The sequence below is a fragment of the Morchella sextelata genome (genome assembly GCF_020137385.1).
Source record: "Morchella sextelata strain SCLS chromosome Unknown scls_27, whole genome shotgun sequence".
NCBI lineage: Eukaryota > Fungi > Ascomycota > Pezizomycetes > Pezizales > Morchellaceae > Morchella > Morchella sextelata.
The window spans coordinates 299,409-324,412 of record NW_025408642.1 but is presented as its reverse complement, the minus strand read 5'-3'; the positions used below and the strand labels follow the sequence as shown (position 1 = coordinate 324,412).

Genomic DNA, 25,004 nt, shown 5'->3' with positions numbered 1-25,004 from the left:
GTTTCTTGAGTTGATGCTGATGGGCAGGAGAAAGTAACTTAGATGATTGTCGATGAGCAGAGGAAAGGAGCGTAGATGAATGCTGATGAGCAGACTGGAGGAAAGTAAATGAGCGTGATGGTTTGAATTGATGGTTCTTGCTGATGAGCAGTGAGGATGGGTATGAGGGTTTGTTGATGGTAGTGGTAAGAGGGAAGAAGAGAAGGTGGCCGTGGTTTATGGGGGTATTTATACCAATGCCCAGGTCCCATTTAAAATATAGGATAAAATACTATGAACACACATATACATCCATCTATGTATGTGCCGCCCTATACAAATCTACACATTTCGATTTCAGGTCTCCTTCTTTTTATCCTACCATATTAGGATTTTATCTAAAGACTGAGATCTGGAGAATTTCGTTGGGCGTTTTGATGGGCCTCGTCATTAGAAGTTATCAAGCTAAATGAAATTGGATGATGAGCGTTTGGAAGGCGACCTTATGAGTACATAAGATGTCATTAGACTGGCTATCGCGATTTCAACGGTAGATAGCCGTCCAAGGTGTGTAGCTCGATTATTTTCCCAGGCAAATACTTTCTGGTTGTTGCTTGCTTTACAGGCACAATAATATGACTCTCTTTGATATTTCCCCTTCGAATCTTGATGAATCGAATCCCTTCAACTAGTATCACAAGTAAAGGTGTATGATGCCCTGATGCGCATGTCAATCACAACAATATTTTTACGACCTTATTGCCTTATTCGAGGTTAGAAATCGATTGCAGAGTATTTACTCTAGATAATACTTACTGGGTTGTTGATTCTGCATCTAGTTTGGTCCTATTATTATCGTTCCATATTTTGATGGGTTCTTTCAACTTCTTGTTTACCTCAAACCGGTACCTTAATCTGCCTATACTAAGGCGCTGAGGTACCAATTAATGATGTTTTCGAACCTTTCAATATATGTTACTCTTGTGATATAAAGGCGCAGCATTTCACTCTTTAGCGGACTCTTATACAGATCCCATGCAGGCAACTAGAATAAGGATATATCGATCCAACTAGATCACATCGATTCTTGATGCGTATATAATCAACTCCTCACGTCTAGCTGTATTTCTGCAGCAACAAAGCGATGCGGTGTTCGAATAGGTAACATGCTGATACAGAGTTGAATGCAAAGTATTGACTTCAATCGGCCTAGCTAATCCATTTATTACACAAGCACTGTATCGTGATAGAAGTATTTTACTTTTTACTAGGTACGAAGTCCGTATCGAGTGTACATGTGTTTCCGCAGCAACGTTTCAAAGGAGGCATACATTCTACTATAACGGGTTAGAAAAAATGTTACGGATCACAGAATGCAGACTATCTGGCCGCCGCTAGCTAAAGAATATGGAAAAATGTTTTTATTGATTTATTTCAACTGCGATTCACACTACTATAGGGCATATTTTGTCGATATCGCTGACGATACATGCACTCATTACGCCATACTGTAGTGGCTTGAAATGACCTACATGATGTGGTTTGGACTTGTAGCCCGTTTGCGAGCGCCAACAGTACATGTAGTGTGTACTTCACAACAAAACTCATATACTGACTTCATTCAACTATATGTACTTGGTATAGTTCCGGACCTCTTAAACCTGTGACGAGATACGCCAGGGTTGGGCTTGTTTTCGAGTGCTCTCGCGCCTCCCAACTCCCCACTGGCAGCGACCCTCCCGCAAAGGATAAACCTAACCCTGGTGGATATCGTCACTATTTAGAGGTCCACTGATTAGACACTGTCTACCACTGCTCAAATTGCCGGGGGTGGGGGGGGGAGGATCTTCACAAACGATAGGCGTCAGGGGTGATTTTCCTGTCTCTCTGCGTAAATATTCCTGGCCTTGTTCGGCAGGCTGTGCTATGGCAGAGCAAGTCCATTAAAGCCTATCAAATCCCACCTCACCGTTGCCTCGGGTTCAACTAAGCCTCTCGGAAAATTTCTCTCGCCAAGTATTTTCTCATCGGATGCTGAGTGTTCGATCTTGCCAAGAAACGTCGGCCCGCTCGGGTAGGCACGCAGATCATTGTCATCATGGCAGACGCCTTACCGCATTCGGCGCGGTAGTGAAGAAAGGGGAGTAAGGGATCCTACTTAAATTTTTTGCGCTCCCTCCCAACTTGAATTTTTAAACACACAGCTTTTGGGTCCTAGACACTGCCACTTGATAAAACAAATCTCCGAGACCGATTACGCTTCGCCCATACCTTCCGCGAAGGGAAGAGAAAATAAAAAGAGATGGGTAAGTGTTTAATTTCCTGTTGCTTCCTGATCACAAATGAAATTCCATATGCGCGGCCGTTGGTGCCTTGACAGAATAGGATTTATGTCGGTCGCAGATAGCGTCCAGACGTCACAGTCTAAGCCACACCCCTACTATCGGTCGGTTATGGCAACTTCAAAGTTTAGTACTGATATTCTATTCCAATAAGTAGAACTCAGAAAGGGAGGCTTTTGCCATTACGTGATCATCCGATTTAAGTACACTCCTATCAGATGTATACACTGGCAGTATGTTTACTATTTCGTGCTGTATTTGGTCTCATCCCTAGCATTCCTGATTGCCGGTTTGAGGAACGAGGAAAACGTGGGGTACCTCAACGCACTGTTCCTGTGCATCAGCGCAGGGACCGGAGCTGGACTTAATACAGTAGATTTGCCTGTTTATCCATCTTCATGACCCAGGTTCTGACAGTGTTTGTAGGTTAATTTGTCGTCCCTCAACTCGTTCCAGCAGGCTATACTTTGGCTAGATATCCTCATGGGTTCGCACATGTTTGTATTTGCCGGGCTTGTTATTACGCTCCAGTTCAAATATAAAAAGCGAAGTAAACCTCGGATACCCCACTCGTTGCCCCCAAATATTGTCGTTGAGGAGGCCAACGATGACACCGCCGTCGTTGCGAATCCAAACCCAGAAGGCCCAGTTAAACCCAACGACCAGGCATCACTTGCCAGCACAGTCCTAGAACACCAGGAAAGAAACGAATATATTAAAGAGCTTGGTGTAAGACACCAAGCCTTTGTTATTCTTTCCTGGATTGTTCCACTCTACATAATCATAGTCCAGCTATTGGGGGCGGTCGCCCTAGGTTGGTACATATCCTCCCGTCACCCGTCGGTGCCAGCAGAGAACCACGTCAACGCCTGGTGGGCGGGGGCATTTCTGAGTATTTCTGCATTCAATAACTCGGGTATGAGTCTTATCGACAGCAATATGACGCCCTTCCAGCGGTCATATTTCGTCTTGTTGGTGATGACCGCCCTGATCCTGTTAGGTAATACCATCTTCCCTATCTTGCTACGCGGGATACTCAGGGTGCTGGAAAGAGTGGTTCCAAAGACGGATAAGTGGGAAGGGATGAGGGATGGACTGGAGATCCTGGCAAGTGAGAAGGCGAGGATGCTCTGCCCATATTTGTTTAGTGGTAGTCAGCTGGCTTGGTTGGGAGGAACCATCATTATCTTCAATGGCATTGACTGGGTGAGTTTGTTTGAGCCAACCGATTCTTTCCTCTTCGTTGCATGTTCTAATAAGGTTGTGCAGGCGATTTTTGGAATATCCTCTGTTACAAACCCAGCGTTTAAAGATTTCTCGGCCCCGGCTCGAGTGGTTGACGGTCTTTTCCAGGCCCTCGCTGTGCGAAGCGGTGGGTTTGGAGTTGTGGGCATCCCATATTTGAGGATGTGTGTTCAAATCACCTATTTGGTTATGTAAGTCTTTCCAATCTGTCTTGAAATTCCGACGACGATAAAAGGAAACTCATGTTTCTAGGATGTATATTTCCTCGTTTCCTATTTGCGTAGCCAGCAGCTATGAAGGCGACTACATCCCCGACCCAGAATCAGCAAGGAAGGTTAGGCCCAGGTATCACCAACAGTCGAAAAGACAGTTTCTCAGACGCCAGATGAGGAGAACCTTTACTGTTGATGATTTTTGGTACCTCTCCTTTTATCTATTCTCGAGTACAGTCAGCTGATATTGATAGGATGCTGTTTTTTATTATCTGGGTTATTGCCACTATCGAAACGCCACATTTTGACGCGGACCCCGTGTCGTACTCGATCTTTAATATTACGTTTGAAGTTATCTCTGCATACGGATGTGTCGGTGTCAGTATGGGGCATCCGGACATGTCAACATCTATGAGTGGAGCTTTTAGGAGAGGAAGTCAGTTAGTGCTCTGCATCGTTATGCTGCTCGGTAGAACGAGAGAGGCAAGAAAGGGTGTGTGGAGGGGGGATTGGGGGATTGGGTCGGAACCCGGAGGAATGTGGGTGAATGAGAGAGGGGACTAGACTCTTTAGATAGCTATTGGTCCTCAGGTACTCCCATCGGTTTTGATTTGCCTTTCTGGATGTCATGAGTTGAACATTGGTTGATGAATTATGAGCGATGCAAAGATGTTTTTTATTTTTTATTTCTTTATTTCTTTAATGACTTTATAGATAGCGTTGGGTTTGTTTTCTTTCTAAGTTATAGATTGCTTAGCAGGTAGACCTAACACAGGGGGCATGCGCATGTGTATGGGAGTTTCGGGGATAGAGAGGTGTTGAAATTCATTCTTATTCAAATATGATTTGCGGTGAAAGGTTTCTCCTGTGGTTCAGTAACAGAAAAGATCATGGCGTCCGTTCCCATAGACAGTGCTTTTAATAGCACTGGGTACTGTACTATACGTGGTTTTCACACGTTTTCTTGTTATCGTGACTATATATAGCCAACATGTTCTGCGTTAGTCGCCCATTCCATAGTACCGGCAACAAGCTCTACCTGTATGTAAGCGATTGCAGATTATAAAATGACGTCAATAGAATATTGCTTTTTCATCCCTCTACTAGCACGTAGACGTTCCTCTTCTTTTCCTTCCTTCCTCCCACTTTCTTCCTCCCCTTTCTCGTGGTCCCAGCCTTCCCCTTCACTACACCCTCAGCAGTGATCTAAACACGAGCTTTCCATAATCACATAAGATCTTTTTAAATAACTGACAAAATCTAGGTTACTCTGCATAATAGAGGGCACCTTGAATCCTTATTCACGTTTCGAGCTTTGGTTGAAGATTAGTGCTACACTAAGACATCCCACATTTATCCGCCTCCATTCAAAGCACGGTATGACAGACACGTGTTCCACAGAGCCTATCAACTCTGCAACATCCTGTATGTTTCGGCGCAAAACAAGGCGATAACGTTTCTTCTTTTCTCGGGATGCTAGCAAGGATGAGCAGCACAGTCACTGCACCGGCGTGTACTCAAAGGTACTGAGCTTAGTAGAATCTTCATTCCGTCGCCACCGCCGACCACACCAACTCAACCCTGAGACACCCAGAAAAGCACACACACGCTGCCGTCAACCGCACCTCTCCCGCAGAGGGGGTGGGAAAAAAAAAAAATAAAGTTTAACCTTTTAGCCTTCCCGGCCCACCACCATCATCGAAGCCAAGCCCGTTCCCAGTAATCTCGGTTAAACTTTTTGGAGCCGCATGACGCAATTTTGGACGCATGCACGCACGGACCAGGCGCTATCGATAAGACAAACATCAGATGAACCTTGGGTAGGTGCGGCGACTTCCAACTGATGTTGGGAATTAAGCAGGACGGGGTGTTGGTGGTATATACAGCCCTTTATCTCTCCCTGATCCCCATATGGCATTGTGGATGACGCGCGCAAACAGACGTTGCCCTGGGCATTGCGTGATTACGAATAGGAATCACTCAAGTCGGTCAAATCAGATTTTATGATATCGGCAACCCTATTACAAAAGCGCGATCTCATTTAGTTGATAAGACAGACTCTTAATTGAGGCCTGCTATCCTCGAGCTATCATTATAGATAACTTAACCTCGAACTCGTGAAGATTCAAGGGACGCTCCCCGAAGTATGCCAGGGCAGATACCTGAGGAGATCAAAAGAAAGATAGTTTAGCACTTGGGGTTTACCGGTAATGAGTTAAATATCAAAACTAGAGAGCTTAAATACCGAGGCGGCTATCGATAGTAAATCATGTGCCATGCCCTAAGGTAAGAAAGGATACAGCACAGGATTTCCAGGATATATTCAAACACCAACAGGTCTTGTTATAATTTTAAGGCTAGTATTTCTCCAAAAGGCGTAGGTTCTTACGACTCGGCATGCCCAGCAACAACTTACCCGAAATTCAAATGAACGAGCAAGACTATGGTGAACACCCACACAACAGGGGATTTTCTCATGGTGTAGTGTCGCAGTTCCTCAGATTCTCGGTGGCTCCCGAGCAAGTATAAAGGCACTCTAGGGGCCGACAGCAATCGGCCCTTAAACAACCTCCCGCACCACGCCCGACGGCAAACACTTTAGTCAGATACACAACACATTGTGCAGCATTGATCCTCATGAAATCCACACACCTGATCTCTATGACATCATTACGAAAATTGAGCCTTCCTATTGGAGCCCCGCTGCGCAGCGTGCGCAAATCTTACTTAATAGTTTTGGGCTACTCTAGTCATTGCCATCCATAGAGGGATGTGAAACTTCACTTCGAGGGGAAGCAATAGGGGTACCATGAAACTCGATAATAAGGGCGCGCGCTGTGCTGATGGTTCTTATTAGATTCCAAATAGAATTAGATCACGATTCCTCGGCGAACGCTCATCAGATTTGAAACAGTTTGGGGCGCATCAAATCATATGTAGAGCAGAGAAATACAACAACGACAACCAGTAAAAGGAGTTTGGAATACCCTCCAAGTCTATGACGCTAGCACTCGTGCGCGCAGAGCTTCAAAGGATATTACCAAAGATATTTTACGGGGCTAGACAGCACAGGACTGCGGTCCTAGCTGGGTCAATCATAACACTCCATCCTCTTTAATTCCGTCCGAATATTACAACAAAAAGGGGAGACCACCTTCACCGAGTGATATCTTGTGCAAGAGGGCTAGAAAAAAGCGGCTCTTTCGGCGATTTCTAGAGCGAGTGATCTTCCGTGTTTGAAACACTTTGGACTCCACTAGATGATAGCCATCCAGGCTCGACCTATGAGAAATGTGCGAGGTTGTATATGACGGTATGGAAGCAGAAGCCGTGGGGATTACTGATACGATAGTCAAATGTAATTATGAATAACCCCAACAACCGCCATAATAACCACGGAACGATATATACGGAGAATATCTCCTTCAGCCATAACTGGGTCATCCTCACAATAGCGTCTTTCTCTGGGAGGAGGAATAGAAAGGCGATACGACATATTTATACTCACCATAAATACATAATTCACAAACTTTTGGATTCCAAAACATAGGTCTCACGAGATATTGATGGGGTGGGGAGTGACAGAAAGGGAAACAATTAACCGTATAACATTTCAATGCAGCCCGGGCCTGCAATTAAACACTTTTTCCAAGATTAAGCCCAGACACTCCGACTCCCCAACAGATCTGCGTACTAATCTCACCCTCCCGCCCGGCGAGAAATTTGGAGAGGAACGAAACATTGGCATCATGAACAGACGAGGAGATCTGAGGAGAAGGGTCAAAGTCCCTCCCCCACGTACCCGCTCCGCCCCGCCACCACCCCCCGCCCCTCCTCTCCCGCCCCCCTCCACTTCCGCTGCATGTAGGCAATCAGTTACACCTGTGGGCAGATACAGTAAAGGGGCTATGGATCCGCCACAATGATCCTCTCCATTTTATTTTCGTTGAGCACCATATCTGCGCCATGGCCAGCCGCGAGCGATGAAAGGTCCCCGGCCAATCAGTTGCATTGTGACTACCATCGACAGCAGTGCGTAGAGATGGTATTTCCTATTGGCCGCCCATCCATTCCGAAGCCGCATTTTTTCCCTCTTCCTCCCGAGGGTGGTGGTAAAAAAATCTGTTCTTGTGTTGTGCGTGCGTGCGTGCCTGCTGCCACATGGATATACCTAGCTACACTAAGCTCCGCACTAGGGCTAAACATGTAATGGTGATACATACGATGTATCAGTATCATTGAATTCACCCCGAACCCAGCATTCTAGAACCTTTGGGGGTCCATGTCTCGAGGGTCTATCCATGCTCTGTGGACGATGATTATCCCACGTCCTTGCTCGGAGTAGGTTGGGATTGGGGTTTGAGGCTCCCCTCGACTCAATCGCACGTACTCGAGCTCACGAAGTGAACATTCACTGCAGGCAATTGCAAGTAACTCGGGGTACAAGTGCTTTCGTGGTCGTGGTGGATTCTTTGATTTATTTAGCTTTTTTTTTATTTTGTTTCTTAATAGTCTTGGTCCTATGTTCACATGAAAAAAAAAAGGCCACAACCTCGCATCTCTTCTCTTCCGTTCATCCTCCTCTGACTTTCAACTGTCGTTTCCCACCCTTTATGTCCCAACCTGTATCCATGACCCAACAAAATAATCTGAAGAACAGAGAAGAGAGGTGTTGAATAGCCCTTTTAGCTAAAATAAAAAAATAAAAAAAGATAAAAAAAAAAGAGACATAAAATAAACAGAACAAAGGGAAAAAGAGTTAAAAAAAAAAAAAAGCCCGCCAAAATAAATGCACAAAAAAGAGAAAAAGAAAAATGACAAAAGAAATTCCCTTCCAAAGCTAAAACAAAAGAAAAAAATAAATGCATTCCCTTTTTTTCCCCGCAAAATTCTCTTTCTGCCTCCTGCTGCTGCTGCTGCTAAACTGTGGTGGCTCTTTTCTGCTTCTCCGACAAAATCATACATACCAACATGACATTCCCATCTGGCTGCAGGCAACCACACAACATTCATCAGTCCCTAAAGTATCATCAATTCAGGTGTGAATTCAGATCTTTTTTTTTTGTTTTCTTTTCTAGTTTAAGGCTGTTTTTTTTTTTTGTGTGTTCTTCCAAAAGAAAAGAGAGAGAAAAGAATGTCCATACCATACCATACCATAACCCCAAAGTAAAGCGTAGATATAACTGAAATTGTAGAGAGAGAAGAAAGAAAGTGACAAGATATACCTACCAAACCACACGCAATCAAAGAACAAATGAGGCGTGTCCTCCTTCTTTTAGAGAAGAAGTGTTGATCAGAAGTGTCAGTTGGATATAAGAACCCGACGCGATAACAGATATAGAGAAATGGACTAAAAACCCCCCAATGTCACCCACAATTAAAAAGACAAACAGATATGGAGAGACAAAATCACGTCAATTTCAAAACCACACAGGGACAAAGAAGCATTAAAAAAGACCGAGATTGATAAAGAAAACAAAAAGAGGAAACCACTGAAATAGGAGAACTTTTTGATATGAAAACCCCCCCCCGCCCCGCCAACCCATATGCGCCCAGCAGAGGAATGAAGAAAGAAAAAGAAAGAAAGAAAAACAACCCCAAGAGACTCGAAAAGAGAGGGAAATCTCCCGCAATTGTAACTCAACCCCATACACGAAACGCATTGAAGGAGAGCCTACTAATAGCGATCAACCTTCAGATAAAAGCAAAGAACAGCGCACAGCAAACAACAGCAAACCTTAAATCACTCCACCAAGATCTTCTTCTTCTTGGTCTTACTCTTCAGTTTTCCCAAAACCCCTACTCCACCTCCAGCAGCGGCTTTCCTCGCAGCGGCAGCTGCCTGTCGCCCTCGCCTCGTCCCTGCTTCATCCTCAGAGATACACCCATCAGCTCCAATTCCTGCGTCCTTGCATCTTTGGCACGGTCGTGCTCTGTCACAGCCCTTCTTGGATTTCCGACAGCGTTGGCATCGAGGCTTCATTGACGGCTCGTCGGGTCCGAGGTGGTGCTGGTGTGGTCGATCATCCACTGGGGTCGCTGTCTGCTGACCGTATAGCGAGGTGGGTGTAGTGAGGGTGAGTGTGACTGTGTTGACATTGCCTGAGTTCGAGCGCGATTTGGCATTTCCATTAGAAGAAGAGGCAACGGATGGCTTACGGCTAGATGGTGGAGACGCAGGAGAGATAGGCCACTGTGTCTCTGGCAGGGGTCTAGGTTTCTTGAGTCCATTCGTCTGCAATGTGGGTTGATTCTTGCGCTTAGTTGCTCTAACGAAGCCCTTAGGTAGAGCAGGCTTGGTCTTTAGACTGATTCCCGCATTGCTTGGCGGCGCCGAAGGGGCTGAGGGTGCGGATGATAGCTTTCTTCCACGAACAGTCTTCATCAATGGAACATCATCCAAATCTTCATCATAATCAGCATCATCATCTTCTTCCTCCTCCTCTTTGCCAATGTAAGTTTCATCAGCATCATCATCAAGTAAGTCTTCATATTCTTCTTCCTCCTCGGCACCAATTGCATAGGGTCGATGTGATTCAACCCTTGGTGGGTCATCCCTGTATGAGTACAGCTGTTGTGTGTGTGGAGACGGTATTGGTGGAGATGGCAAGTCTTCGTTATCGCTCGGTTCAGTGGTGTCGAAACTCGGTAGGATCTCGTCTAAACTTTTGAACTTCATCTTATCCCTTGAATATGAGATCGGGCTGTTCGGCAACCCACTGTTTAGTGGGTCGGGTAGCTCAGTGGTGTCGCTTCGTCCATCGTCACCATATTCGCCTCCGCCCGAGGAGAATCCCTCTTCCTCCTCTTCTTCGTAGTTATCTTCTCGTGTTGAAGTTGTTACGGAGCAATTCTCTATCCTATTGCCACCAAGTCGCATAAGTTGTACAGCAACTTCTTCATCTGAGATACACGATGCAATTGTAGGCGCAGGTGTAGGGAAAGCGCCGTTCCCGCCCGTTCGCGACTGTGGCCAGGGGTTCTGCACTTGAGCGCTGTTTCCAGGGTAGCCACCATAGGCAGATGGGGGTGTGGGATGGGGGTAACCATAGTTTCGATGAGTGTATGGAGTTGTGACTTCTCCAACTGGACGTGTGGGACTAGCAGACGAAGCACTCGAACCATCATTCCTGGGTAAAGCTGTAGGGGGGTATAGCGGAAGTTCCTATATAACACTTAGCAAGATTGATATGATAGTACAGGCAGAGTCGGGTAATATTCACGTCTGACGAGAACTTTGGCCTTTTCCTTCTTGAGCCTTCGAGGATATTATCAAGACTGATTTCCGCACTTGCAAGAGGTTCAAGTCTGTTCCTCTGTTCCTCCTCGTAGGTCATGAATCCCAACGGCGCTACGGAAACACCTGGTAAATGAGTTTGCGCATAAGAGTCAAAGCGCTCCTGCTTATACTCCCAATTGTGACTAGAAGCCGGACGTTTGAGGGCTTTTGAGCGACCGCCAGTACTGGCGCTACGTCTTCCTCGGGCAGCGCTGGGGGAGACGCTCCTCGCAGAAGGCTCTAGATGGTTTAATAGCGACGGATGGATTTCATATGAATAACGGTGGGGGGCTTCTTCAACACGGACAAAGACAGTCATGCCATCCTCAAAATTCTCGTGCTGTAGAATCATATACTTTCCTTCGGGGTCTTGAAAACTGAGAGCAGAGTCTTTGTGGGTGGAGAGTGCAAACATGTTCTTGACCGTCGTTGTAATCGATTCCGTTGTGTCATGCGGGAAGATGTGTAGTGTTTTGGGCTCCGATACCCCGCCGCAAATTCTAAAGTGGACACTCTTGCAACTAGAGGTTGGTGACAACGACTTCGGAGGCGTCATGACGGCTGCACTGTTGTGATAAGGAGTAGTGACTTCCGGTGCAAAGCTGTTGTAGGTTCGGGATGTTCGAACGACAGGTTCGTTTGACAGGAGAGTGTTGATGTTCATTTTGGCTGAGTGTGGAGGAATGATACGACGGCGATAGAGTGATGCGCCAACCCGTTTGTGTTCCTATATGGATGGCTGAGGATGGCAAATATAGCCAGTTAGTCAAAAAATGGATAGTTAAGGGATAAGAACTCGGTGTGATGGATTCTGAGATGCGGGGAGCGAAAGGAGATGGATAAAGAGATGGCGACCAAGAAATTTACATTGGGGGCAGCGGGGGGAAATGAATGGTCAGGAGCGACAGGAAGTTCTCGGAACCACGCGATGGGTTCAAGGAAACCAAGCGGGACAGGAACGAGCGGGGATATGATGAGAGAGACACAAGATGGCAAAAGATAAAAGCAGTTTGTAACATACCTTGGATAGATGCGTTGTGATCAACGACTGCGCTCAGCGCTCAAAGCGGGATGATTCTTTCAATCCAGCGTTCGAAGCGCAAAGAGTATGGGTGAGAGCAGCGACAGCGAAAGCGATGGTTGAGGGTTCAGGCAATCAAGAGCAAACTCAAGAGGAGAGATGGGGGGGGGTGCTCAGTAAGAGAGGATACTGCGCTCACGATGGCGAGGAATGAAGCAGGTGGGTGGTGAGATGCGAGCAAGGGTGAGGAGTGAGGAGAGTGATGAACTAGGGTATTGATGAGGAGATAGAGGTGTTAGAGATGATTGTAGTGATGAAAGATTTAACTTTGAGAGGTGTTGTAAAGGAGGGCGCAGAGATGGAGGGGAAGGATGGGTTCGAAGGCCGAGTTGTGTTGGTAGTAGAGCGAGAGGAGGGAGTGGGTGTGTGTGGGTGGGGAGTGTGTAGGAGCGAGTGAGTGGGTGTGTGGGGTGAGGGAGAGAGGTGTGTGGAGAGCGGAACTACTGGTTGGGTGGGGATAGGATGATAATGATGATGGATATGAATAGGTCGCTCGCTCTTGGATTGAGTCGGGGGGGTAGTGGTTGTGCTAGGGAGCAAAGCTGTGCTGGGTGTAGGCGCAAGCAAGCGTGGAATTGCTCTTGGGTTAGGGAACTGGCAGAGGATAATAATGGGTAAGGTATGGGAGGTATGGGAGGTATGGGAGGTATGGGAGGTGTGTAGGTGTGTAGGTGTGTAGGTGTGTAGGTGTGTAGGTGTGTAGGTGTGTAGGTGTGTAGGTGTGTATGTGTGTAGGTGTGTAGGTGTGGTGGGCGGGCAGGGCAGTTGGGGTAAGTGGGCGGAAAGTCAAACGAAAGGGCGAGGAACGGAACAAGCTAGGAACAGAGACAAGTCCGACAGAGATGTGGGAAATGGTGATAATGCGAAAGCGAGTGAGTGAGCGAAGAGGAAAACCAAGCTCTCTGCCGTTTCGTCGTCGTTCGTGCTCGTCCTCCTCGTCGGCGTCGTGATAGTGTATAGCTTTCAAAGGTTGGTGGTACCCAATACCTGTAATGGTGGGCGGCGTAAAGGTAGGTGTGTCTGTCTCTCGCTCGCTCGCTCTCTAGCTCTCGCTATCTCCTACTCTTGCTACCTGCTTGTTCTGCCTGCTGACTGGTCAAGAAGCCTTGTCTAGCTAGTGGTTTATGGAATTATGGTCGCTGAAGGTGCTACTGGTGCTACTGTAATTCCTGTCCGCTCTTTTCTTCGACTTCTTGGTCTATGATAGCTGCTAATACTGCTCCTGTGCGCTCTCCTTCCTACTGCTTGTCCTGGACCTGGTGCGCGAGTAGTACTCTGGTATGGTTATGGTGGTGTGTGTATGGATGGGTATGTATGTGTGTGTGTTGCAGCAGGAGCAGCAGCAGAAGCAGCAGCGCAGGAAGCAAGCAAGCAAGCAGCAAGCGTACGTCCAACTAACTGTAACAACGCAGACCTCTAGAAAGCGGAGCTTGGGATATGAAAGCCAGTTCCCAGATACTCTACATACAGTAGATACATGCCATACATGAAAACCCTCCCCCCCCAAGACTCTCCGGCGCTCTGTGCTCAACTTGAGGGAACGTGCGAACTGAAGTGGCCAGGCTAGTCCAAAGTCGGAATTAGGAAGAGGTTCGACGGGGGGACCGCGCTTCCCTTCCTTCCAACCAACTGAGATTACCTACACATTTCAACGCTTGCAAGTTACAAGCCAAGGGTGGGCACTTTACATGGACAGCATTCGATTGTCCTTTCTGTCTACTGCGGTACTACATGTATACTCTCATATAAAGTGCCATACATGATGTATGTGTGTAGGTACATTATGTGATTTCTATCCCTCTGATATTACTTTCTGCTTGCGCTCACTACGAGTCGCAACTGTCTAAATAGAGGGTAGAGGAGAGAGGAGCAGAGAGAGCGACGGGTGTGTTTCTATCCCGAAAAAGATGGTGGACCCGGCCGTGGATCGCCGCCCGCCGTTGCAACATGCACTGATTGGCACAGACACGATACGATATCCTTCCTTCAAGATGCCTCCTCCACTCGCTCGCTAACGAATCGCCAGCGGGATGCGATGCGGATGAGAGTAGCTAGAACGTGTTCAAGATGGTGAGTGGTGGGAGCGCTCCCTCGGCGCAGAGGGGGGGAGAGGATTGTTTGGGGTAATCATCATACAGAGATACCTTTCCTCCTCTTCTTGACTTTCCCTACAGCGCCGCGATCGCCTTAAAAAAGTGAATCCGTGAATGGATGCGCGATGAGTAGTTCAAAAATGAAAACGTCTCAAAAAATGAAATAAAAAGGTCGGGGAAAAGACGAACAAACAAAGAGCGTAAAACACGGGGATCGCTTGCGTCGAGGATCGGGCGATGTAAGAAGCAGAACGAGTATGCAGTTTGTCAGTTTGCCCGCAGCTCCTCCCCAACAAGCAAGAAGCAAGAAGCAAGAGAAGCCGAAGCCGATATCCTGTGCCCTGGACGAGGGAAAATCTGCGAAAATAAAGTGCGACGGGTTTCTCGGAGAGGATTAAAGGGATTTATGGTAAATACTTACTGAAGTTAACAAGATATGGAAATTGCCAATAGAACCGGATAGGGCAACCAGGGCTGGAGATGCTTCTGTCGCTATCTTTTTTGGAAAATGGCGACTCGTCATTCGCAAGATTTGGTATGGAGCACACCAGGAAATCCTTTCCCCCGATAAGAAGTGGAAGGGTTTTTTGTAAACTTGGGAAGCAGACTGGGGGAAGGAGGGGTGTGAAAACAAAACAGTAAACATTCACACAACAGCTACTACATCTACCACGGCTATCGTCGGCGGCGTCATAGATAGAGTAGCACCCACGAAACGTAAAGGATATAAATAGCGCCGCGGGGGGGATAGGAAGACAGTGAAGTTGCTGGCTGCGCGCGACCGGGCGACACAGCCAACGGCGCCTCACGAAGCGCTCTTTCAACCCTAGGTTTTCGCATTAATCCAGTGAGGCGAAAACAGAACGACGTCTGAACCAAAGAAATAAGCGACTAGAAAAGAACGAACGAATAGGATAGAGACAAGAAAGGGCAGAGAGCACCTGGCGAACCGTTTGTTAATAACAAGGGCGAATAGTAATAGTAGCGATCAGAGTCGCTCAAGTCTCGTGACGACGCGTAAAGTGGTTTTCCGTGACGTGCCTAGCGGTCGGCCAAGGAAACTTAGGCAGTTGGGCGGGAGGGCGCGGGACGACGCGTTGGCAGGCATCCAGTTCTGAGACAATGCGACCATTCTGGATGTGGCAGTCCCAATCCCGACTCCATGGAGGACCACGAGGGATGAAGTGGGATGTGGAAATGGCGCAAACCATTTGGGATAAACACCGTCTAAAGACATCGCAAAATGGCCATAGAGGAGCTTGTTTTCACTCGAGTTTACCTCGCTTTTCATTTTTCTCAATCCTTGACACTCGTTTTTCTTGTAGTTAGCCGTAGTCGTGAAAATGTTCTAGATTTGAATTTCCCGAGGGTCATTGCGTCACGTCACATGGTCTGAGGCCGGGTAACAGGTGAAAAAGCACCTCATTACGGCAACCGCCGCTGCTCGGAAACCAAACGAAAACAACTGGACGGAGGAGGGAGTTTAAAGGGATCTTCTTTCCCTTCAACATGAAAGCATTTCTGGCTCAAACCTTTGAGGAGCTACATATCGCAAAACGATAGTCAATCGACACACACAAAGATGGTCGCAGAACCTTGGTGGTTAAATAAAAATAAAATGAATAATGAGGGAGGTAAGCTCCCGGTTAACAGTGCAAAAACGTCGGGCAGAAGGGAAGAGAGGGGGCATGGAGATACGCATCCAGTCTAGCTTCACGAACCGCACCTGGTGATGCTTCTGCCTGCTTCTGCTTCTGTTCTGCGACGGGTTCAGGCCGTTTCTTGATGACCCAGCGATCTGTCACTCATCGACCTGTCACAACCCGGGTCACTGATCCCCGGACCCTGAACCCTTTTACATTTAGGTATTTAGGATCGCAAGGTACATGTATGTATAAATTATGTACCTCGAGAAAATTCATAGAAGCCTTCGGACCTCCCTCCGATATTCTTATTTCTTTCTGGAACAATTTCCATTCATACTGTTTCCCTCTCTTACCCTTGTTTTTCGAGTTCGTGATCATTCTCTTTCAGATCCCCAGTGTTGGCACTCCTCCCTCCCCTGGCTTGCGACCCGTGATCATCAAAAAGATAGTTGCGAACACCCCGGTGATACCAACAAGAAGAATGGCCCGCGCGAGGCTCGGTAAAGGCAGATATGGGCAAATGCGATGGAGAATTTCCCTCAGAGGAGTAGGCAATCCCGGATCTCTTTTTCGCCCCACACCCACGTTTCTTCTAATATGTCTCAGAGTACATAGACCACCTGTTCCATCAGTTTCCTTCCACGAAATCTCCCATTTGTGGTGGCTGAGCGCTCCTTCTCGAATCTTACCCCATCACGAAATGTTCACCGCCAGATTCAAACGAAAAACAGGCAGCTTCCAGAATTATTCCCCCCCATCATCAAAGCACCTCGATTCAATTTCCCACCTTGGAGCAGTTTATTTTTGGCCGTGTCAACGGGTTCCATAGACTCCGATTGCCTTCCGGAGGTTGCTGCAATTTTAACCGCAAAGTTGTTCATTCCGGAGTACCCGCTTGTCCCCCCACCAGTTTAAAGTGCGTCATGGTCGGCTGTATCACTTACATGAAGTGCAATCGTGTTGGATGTTTGGTCCCCAATCACCTCGGTTTCTCGATAAGTTTCACAGGTTACGGTGGGGAGTTTCGGCAGGTTATCTGAGAGCTCGTTTACGGAATGCCTCTCGGCCGGGGCGGGCGAGCAGTACAAGTATGAGCAGGGCTGCTCTTATGAGTGAGCGGTTTTCGGAGGCCGTTTTGCGACTGCTGTGGAGAGAGCTTTCCCTCTCATGGGCTGCTGACAACAAAGGTGTTGAGGATGGAATTGCGTTTGCCCCTATACTTTCTTCCCGGAACGTTCGAAAGGTCCAGTTCGTTTCATGACTGGTCTAGTTCACGCAAGAAGCACACCATTGGTCTGAGGAATAGCGAGACTCATGTTCAGGGGGCCCATTTCAGACACAGTGCACTTACACTGCCTACATGCAAGATATCACGGAACTATGTTCCGATAGGGTTTATTTAGGGCGTGATTTGCCTCCTTTATAAGAATCACTGCCCATCAGTTATGAGTTGCGATCCTGACCATGTCCATGGATACATTTCTGGGGAAACCTTTTGCGCGGAATCACTGGTGATATACTCTGCAGGATATATAGGGCGCGATCAGACGCCGGATATGATAAGTCGTCGAATATGTCTCGTTTCAAGGGACTTTGGCTGGGCAAAACAAATCATTTGGGGTGCTAAGTTTAGTCCCGCTAAATGACTTTATTCGCCGTCTGATTTGACTTTGATGCCCAGGATCTCTTCAGAAAGTTCGGTGAAACGGCATTATTTATCTAGAAAGTGGGGTGCCTAAGGCTACCACGGCCGAATATAAGCGGTGGCTTCTCCATAATTGATAGTTGGCCCATAGCCTTCGTCGCATGTGCAAGAGCTTTCGCATAACCCGATGCAAGACGTCAACTAATGTCTTCTTGATAACAGTCGCCGAGGGATCAATAGCTTCAGGTCGCGATCGCATGATTCATAAAGCGCCATTCCACTCGACAATTTCACTTTTCGCAATCCGGGCTTGTTTTGCGTGAGCATTTAACTTCGCAAAGCACAGGCAGGGCGTCGGCAATTTTCATTACTTTGATGTCGGCCAGCCCTTGCGTCGTCCCTGCGTTACTGCTTCGGCATGAGGAGGGTAGGGTAATCGGTGTTACACCTGGGTATCCTAAGTATAATTTGCTTTCATCGCGCGCGGTGGTTAGAAGACCAAATCCCTCACCGCCCGCCAGGCGCATTTCCTTGGGTATATAGAGCTCAAAATTAGGAGAGGTACTAAATATATCAATTAAGGATCCTTAATACCCATTCTAACAATCGGCCTGGTACAATGATTAGCGTCTGTTGAATTTCGATTCCGAGCTCCCCTCACATGGCGGTACCCCACCGACCGTCCTTTAGAGTGTGCCCTTAGCATAAATAGAGAGCCGCTGTATATCGATCGAGCAACTGCAATTGACCTTGTATCTTACATTGAACAATCATAGAGATGGACGCATTGAGTCCGGTGATAGTTTGTGTCTCGTCACGGCGACTTATGAGCGAGCACATGACTTTTTTTTTGGCGGGGCGCTTGTTTGGCGAAAGTTAATTGATGAAAGGTTTGATAGGACCGTTCTCATTCCAGATTGGTGAGAGACACCGTAGGAGTAAACCAAAGATAGGATGGAAACACCCCTTGACTAGCTAGATATATTGGCAAGTTGAGTACAAGAGCGCACAGCATCTTGACGTCTGGCACAACATCTTACTGCTATGGATGTCACCATCTTGTGTCGGATAGCTATCTATGTACCTATCCAGAGCTTCGCCAATAACCAAATCATTCACAGCCTCCATTAGGCCCGACGCTTCCTTCAGCGACAACAGGAGGGGCCATCTCCTCTGTAACAGGCAGGGATTGTGGGGGAAACATGGAGCTATGGTCCCAACGGCTTATCTCAGGCTGCCGCGTGGAACCAGAGCACAGGCCCGCTTCTTATCCACCACCATAGGGAAACCGTAGAATTTGTGATATAAAGGTACAACCATTCTCGCGCGGTCCTTTAAGTTTGCTCGGTCTAATTTTCTTCAGGATGTCAGTACTGCTGTTGGTGTTCCATCACTTCAAGTTATTGAGATACATATAGGTCAACTCTCCCTACGTCTCAATTCAAGTGAGAGTTTGCCCTCTCTTTTTCAAGGCAATTCGCAGACCGGTAGATCTAGGGTGATACTTGCTGTCGGCACCCCCTCCATTCTACGAGGTAGTTAGAGGCACTTTCGGATGTATGTACATTGAATGTACTTATGCACAGCTAGTCATGCTAGGCAGACAAGTCCTGTACATATGTCGTTGTCGTTGCCTATCATGCAGGCGCCTCTGTCCCGCACTCGAGTTTCAGTGTGGTTGACCGGAATCGACCATGGATAACTTGATGGTGGAATTGGGAGTATTATAATCGCTGTTAAGAATCAATACGTAGTCGTCATGGACAGGATCTAGAAAACATGAAGACTCGGTTTGTTTAATACTTCGCACACTGGGTATATCGGGTCATGTGATGTCGTGCGGAGTAACTCCTGGAAACGCGAGCTAGCGACGGCACAGGAGACGCGGCGAGTGGATGGTGTAACATTTGGCTACAATCGGTGGAAGCGCGTCCTAGAAGGGAGCGCACACCCCTTCGTGACTGACTGGCAGCGGTTGCCTCGACAACTGCATACGCGAAAACGGTCCTAAACAACATAGTTCCATGTAGTTAACGTCTTCTCTCCGCATCTCAACTGCATGCTCTTCTTCCTCATCCTTTAGTCAACAATAACATTGGACGGTTATTTCCCATTCGCTTTCTTTTCTCCGTTCCTAACAACCATATATTCGAATAAAACAGGTCCCTTATACATATCTGTTTATCTTCTTCCCTCCATCCCTTTTTTTTTCTGCAACAGCGTCGCGCCCCTCCCCCGCCTGTTTTTGGCAACTTTACGCCTCTCATTTTCAAAATTCAAAGCGTTATTTTTTCTTTTACATACTAACCTTCAAATAGTGCAATGGACGCTAAAGTGAGTGTGCTCCCCCAAGAATTCTTGTATTCATACTATGAACTCTGTACACTTGGATGTGTTACCAAAATTCAAGACACATTCCATGATCTTGATACTATACATGCCCACATATATGAGCACCACCCTCCCATCCCCCCATTCCACCCTTACCGATCATCGATCTATTATATTCATCACAAGCCCCGCGTCCTTACAATACAACCTCTTCAGCTCCGCTAACCTCACGCGTTAAACAGCCACAACGCCCTCCTCGTGCGATCCGTGTTCGTCAAGACGAGAACGCTATCCGCGCTGGTACCAAGAAATTAACAACAGCCGCCGCCACTGCAGCATTGAAGAGCATGGACTCTCAGAAGGGAGCTATCGGCCTCAAGGCTGTCCCAAGAAGGACCGCGTTTGGTGATGTTAGCAACACCGTGAAAAACGTTTCGGAGGCCGCAAAGCATGTCAAAGGTTCTATCATCATCGATGAGAAGCAGATTATCCAAAAGACTACTGGTGCGATCTCGAGGCCAGCTCAGAGGAATGTTAAGAACATCCCCTCTGCAGTCCAGGCTTCCCATGTACCAACTTCCCGAAATGTTCGAAAGCCAGCTGTCTACCAGGATAAGAGACCAAGCCCAATACGGCCTAGCCCTAAGAGGACTAGTCCCCCAAAAGTTTCCAGGGATGCCGTCGCAAAGAAGGAATCTCAATATATTCAGGCAACCCGCCAAAACGGGGTCACCAAGGCGATTTCTCGACCCTTATCAAGCCTTCTCAACTCAAAGCATGGCTTGCCCAAGGACGAGGCGGCTGTCCACTCGGATCAGCACCCCAACCTTTACTCTGAATATATTGACGAGGAAGATGACGATAATAACGGTGTCGAGATTGAGGAATATGAAGAAGATGATTACGCGAGTGATGACAATGAGGAGAGGTTGGAGGGCGGTAAACTTCGCGTCAGGTCTAGGAATGAGGTTATTTCCGATGTTGAAAGTGACGAGGGTGAGGACGATGAGGATTTCATAGCCGCTGTAAGGGGCGATAACACTACTGGTGTTACGTTTCCTCTACCACTCGTTCCTAGGTGGACGTCACAGGCTAAAAAGGAGCTCCAAGCTGTAGGCCAACAGTTTAACGCCTATGATGAGGAGGACGAGGGCGACATTTCAATGGTTGCAGAGTATGGGGAAGAGATTTTTGAATATATGCGTGAGCTGGAGGTATGTAACACCGCTGATAAAGAGGAGATCACTTACTAATATTATGTTTCTGCAGATTAAACTATTGCCCAATGCGACTTACATGGATCACCAATCCGAGATCCAATGGTCTATGCGCGCCATTCTCATGGATTGGCTTGTACAGGTCCACACCCGTTTCAACCTTCTCCCAGAGACACTGTTCCTCTGCCAGAATTATGTTGACCGCTTTCTTTCATCGAAAGTTGTCTCCCTTGGTAAGCTGCAACTTGTTGGTGCTACCGCCCTGTTTGTTGCTGCCAAGTATGAGGAAATCAACTGCCCATCTGTGCATGAGATTGTCTACATGGTTGACAACGGCTACACCGCGGAAGAGATATTGAAGGCAGAGAGGTTCATGCTGTCAATGTTAAATTTTGAACTTGGCTGGCCGGGGCCAATGAGTTTTCTTCGTCGTATCAGCAAGGCTGATGATTACGACCTTGAGACGAGGACCCTCGCAAAGTACTTTTTGGAGATTACCATTATGGATGAGAGATTTGTGGGCAGCCCACCTAGCTTTTTGGCAGCTGGCGCACATTATTTGGCGAGGCACATGTTAAAGAAGGGTGAATGGGTGAGTTTTCTTCCTACATACATTTTGCGTCTGATCCCTCGGCTAACCATGATCATAGTCACCCGCTCATACATTCTTCTCCGGTTACACTGCGACCCAATTGGAGCCACTTATCCATACATTGGTTGAGTGTTGCGAGAACCCAAAGACCCACCATGGCGCGGTTTACGAGAAATTTGCCGACAGGCGATACAAGAGGGCTAGTTTGTACGTGCAGAACTGGATTAACAGGGAGAATTCCGAGGGCTCCGAGGGAGAAGTAGAGCAGTAGTCTTTGACTTCTGTTCTTTCTATCCTGCCTTTCCTATTCACTTATCCTAATTCCGGTTTAAACTTCCTTACATCAACACGACGATTATTACCCTAATTACATCTAATGCGGGGAGTTTTTTTTTTTTTGGAAGCAGGATAAGGGGGAAACGTGGGGTAGAGTACAGTACATAGGTCATGCATAGCGGGGTGAGGTTACGCGCATTTGTGCTCTCATCTTTTCTTGGCAGGAGTTGGTTGGTTGTCTGCGATGAGTTTTGTGTTATATCGTTTTCATCTTCACCGAGGGCTGTTTGTTTTTGTTTTTACATTACTAACGTAGAGCAACGATTATGGACGTGGCTTGTGTGCTCAGTGATCAATAGCCACTTATCAACGTTTATATACCCGATCTTGCAAATTACGGGCACGTGCTGTAACGCTGTACTGTATTTCTCAACCTCATCTGCAACTGGCATTTTTAACATTATTTTTCACTACGCGCACGTTCTGTGCACTTCTTTACTAATTCTTATTACGGGACGGATTTCGGAGTCGGATGCGGGGGGGGAAAAATTGGGGGGATCTGACGTCAAGAGTGATAGAAGGTTAGGGATGGATTATTTATCATGAGCATACCAATACTCGCGATATGGGGCCGGGTTTCTGTCAACATGGGGGGTATTCTTCCTTAGTGTTTCACTACCCCTTTTTTCGTTCATAAATTCTTTCTATCTGTTTCGGATATTATTTGCTTTCTTGGAGTTGGCCTTCTTGCTTCTGTCTTTACAGCTGAGTTATTTGGGGCTCTTGTTTTTATGATTGTCTTTTTTGTTTTGGGTTATTGGGATAAATCTGGATTGTAATTGTTGGGTTCGCTTTTTCTGATACTTCTTATGAGGGTTATGGACTTAATGAGTTATGGCTGGATTATTGAAGTTTCGATTTTTTTATTAAACTTTTTTTTATTTATTACTTCACTCTTATCATTTTTAACTATAAAGGTAAAAAAATAAAAAAATAGAATGCAGAATGGCCATTCCACAAATCCGCGAGGGCGATGTTTTGACGTGATGACTGGAGGCTTGTTTGTTTACGCGTCCTAACTCACCGTACAGAAGCTTCGGTGGTTGTCAACCAACCAATGTTGTGACCGGGATGGTTGTTTACTGTTTTCAGGTTTGTTGTGATGATGCCTAACTAAGCCTCGTGATGGCAGCGCCGCTTCTCGTTCGGGTGAATGGGATTCGATTGCGGGGTAGCTGCCGCGGGGGTGCGTTTGGGATAGGAAGGACGGCGATGACGCAGCTGTATCCAGGGGTGGTTGGCTAGTTTGGGGGTTTGGTCATGGAATCTCACTCGAGGGTGTTTGGCGGTGGGATTTGGGTGTGCGCTTTTTGGTGTGCGGGGGGCGGGAATGGCTTTGGGGGTTGGTGGGGTTGTTGAGGAAAGCTCTGTAAATGTGGATGGATTTATGGCCATGTTCGTATTTATGCCAATCTGAAAATCCAATATTGTTAGACCCTAGTATGCACTCTAAGTCATTCAATGAGTAGCTTTAGTATGTACATGTAGTTCATGATAAAATGCTATCAGGGAAATTCGACCTTGGTATATAAAATATAGCTGTAGTTCTGTCAGTGTTTGTTCTTTTATATCCATCAATTGCAATAGTTACACGCCTTTTAATATAATGCCAGTTCCCTTGCATCTCGGGAGTAGTTCTTTGTCTAATGATATGCAACCAATATTAGAAATAGTACGCAACCAATAGAAAACGTTCCTGGTGACGATAAGGAAAACTATATAGTTTAGAATTCGCGATTCCCTCCTAGATTTATGAATCAATCAATGTACGCACTCCGTATGAAATTGGGACTACCAGGGGCACAATTGCACGTGCCGAATTAGATAGATCTATAGAGATCTGAAAAGAATTAATCCGGACACTTATTCTTCGACATAATAGGTAGCAATGTCTTTCTGTAATTAGGAGCCTATAGATTTTGTGAAGTGCAGGGTGCTATATAGAGTTACTTATGCGTTTTCAGTTAGGATATGAGATAAATAAATTCAGTCGGGTGACTGATAAGCCTTTTAAATACATAAATAGCTAGAACAAAGGCCTCGATGGTTAAATTCTGGTGATTAAGTCTTCCTATACTACTGATAGCCATAACTACACAAAACGTGGGATAACTCGTATTCAGTGATCATATAGACAGAGAAAGTATTGTATAGTATGGTCTAATCGTACGTGGCCACATGGAAAGGAGAAATAAAGCCGTCCTTTTATGAGAAGGGCAGATCCTGTATTGTGTGGTCAACGTGAGAGTTGTCCGATACTGTCAAAAATGACAAGTATATAACAAAATTGTGAGGATCAACAAATATCAGATATAGATTAATTGTAAAGGATGTGGACATTTCAAGTAGATTATTTCGGTGGCCATGAGCTTCTTATTTTAGTAACATGATAGCGAGTATCATTATGAGTACCTAGGAGTGTCAGATATGGTTTTCTTGGATAATCAATGACCATGATCCATCATATAGACGTGCGCGTGCGCCATTATCTATATGTCAAAAGATGGAAGCCCTGCAATTATATCAGGAATTGCGGTTAATAAATTACTATTCTTATCCTTTGATACCAACCTAGTAGCTGTCAAGTATATCCATAAAATATATCGTTTGGCGCAGTGGATTCTTAGTAGCTTAGTCTGATATCCATGATCAGTAAAGCAGTCGAAAAGTTGTGAAATATAAATCCGCATGTGGTGAGTATGTACAAGGCTTTTAATCGAAGATCAGAATGAGGTATGATCAAAGCCAGAAGGCGCCAAAATAGGCAAAACCGGGCCACTTACTAGTCTTTTCAGGCTACAGAAATATAGAGGGAAATTATATTGCCCCAATTCGGAGCCTTTTCATCTATATTCAGAATTCAATCTCAAGGTATGTTATTTAATTGCCAATATATTGCCTGTGTCTGTAACATAGAATCCACGCATATGTGAAGTTAATGTATGTTAGATTACAACCGCATAGCACATCCTAGACCCCTCCCTGTGTAGTTATACATATCTAAAT

At 46.4% G+C, this 25,004-nt stretch overlaps 3 protein-coding genes across 3 annotated transcripts; 2 read left to right on the top strand and 1 right to left on the bottom strand.

The window, feature by feature from the left end:
• Positions 1-2,804: 2,804 nt before the first annotated feature.
• On the top strand, positions 2,805-4,342 carry H6S33_008639 (uncharacterized protein; the record flags this gene model as incomplete). Its single annotated transcript, XM_044840112.1, has 4 exons — positions 2,805-3,527; positions 3,591-3,757; positions 3,819-3,983; positions 4,033-4,342. 4 exons carry the CDS (start codon positions 2,805-2,807, stop codon positions 4,340-4,342), a joined length of 1,365 nt encoding a protein of 454 aa, XP_044687753.1.
• Positions 4,343-9,521: 5,179 nt separating this feature from the next.
• H6S33_008638 (uncharacterized protein) lies at positions 9,522-11,721 on the bottom strand (the record flags this gene model as incomplete). Its single annotated transcript, XM_044840111.1, has 4 exons — positions 9,522-9,865; positions 9,938-10,438; positions 10,499-10,943; positions 11,002-11,721. 4 exons carry the CDS (start codon positions 11,719-11,721, stop codon positions 9,522-9,524), a joined length of 2,010 nt encoding a protein of 669 aa, XP_044687752.1.
• An 8,123-nt stretch (positions 11,722-19,844) lies between these two features.
• H6S33_008637 (uncharacterized protein) lies at positions 19,845-21,933 on the top strand (the record flags this gene model as incomplete). Its single annotated transcript, XM_044840110.1, has 4 exons — positions 19,845-19,856; positions 20,096-21,067; positions 21,123-21,662; positions 21,721-21,933. The coding sequence occupies 4 exons, from the start codon at positions 19,845-19,847 to the stop codon at positions 21,931-21,933; spliced, it is 1,737 nt and encodes a 578-aa protein (XP_044687751.1).
• Positions 21,934-25,004: the final 3,071 nt, after the last annotated feature.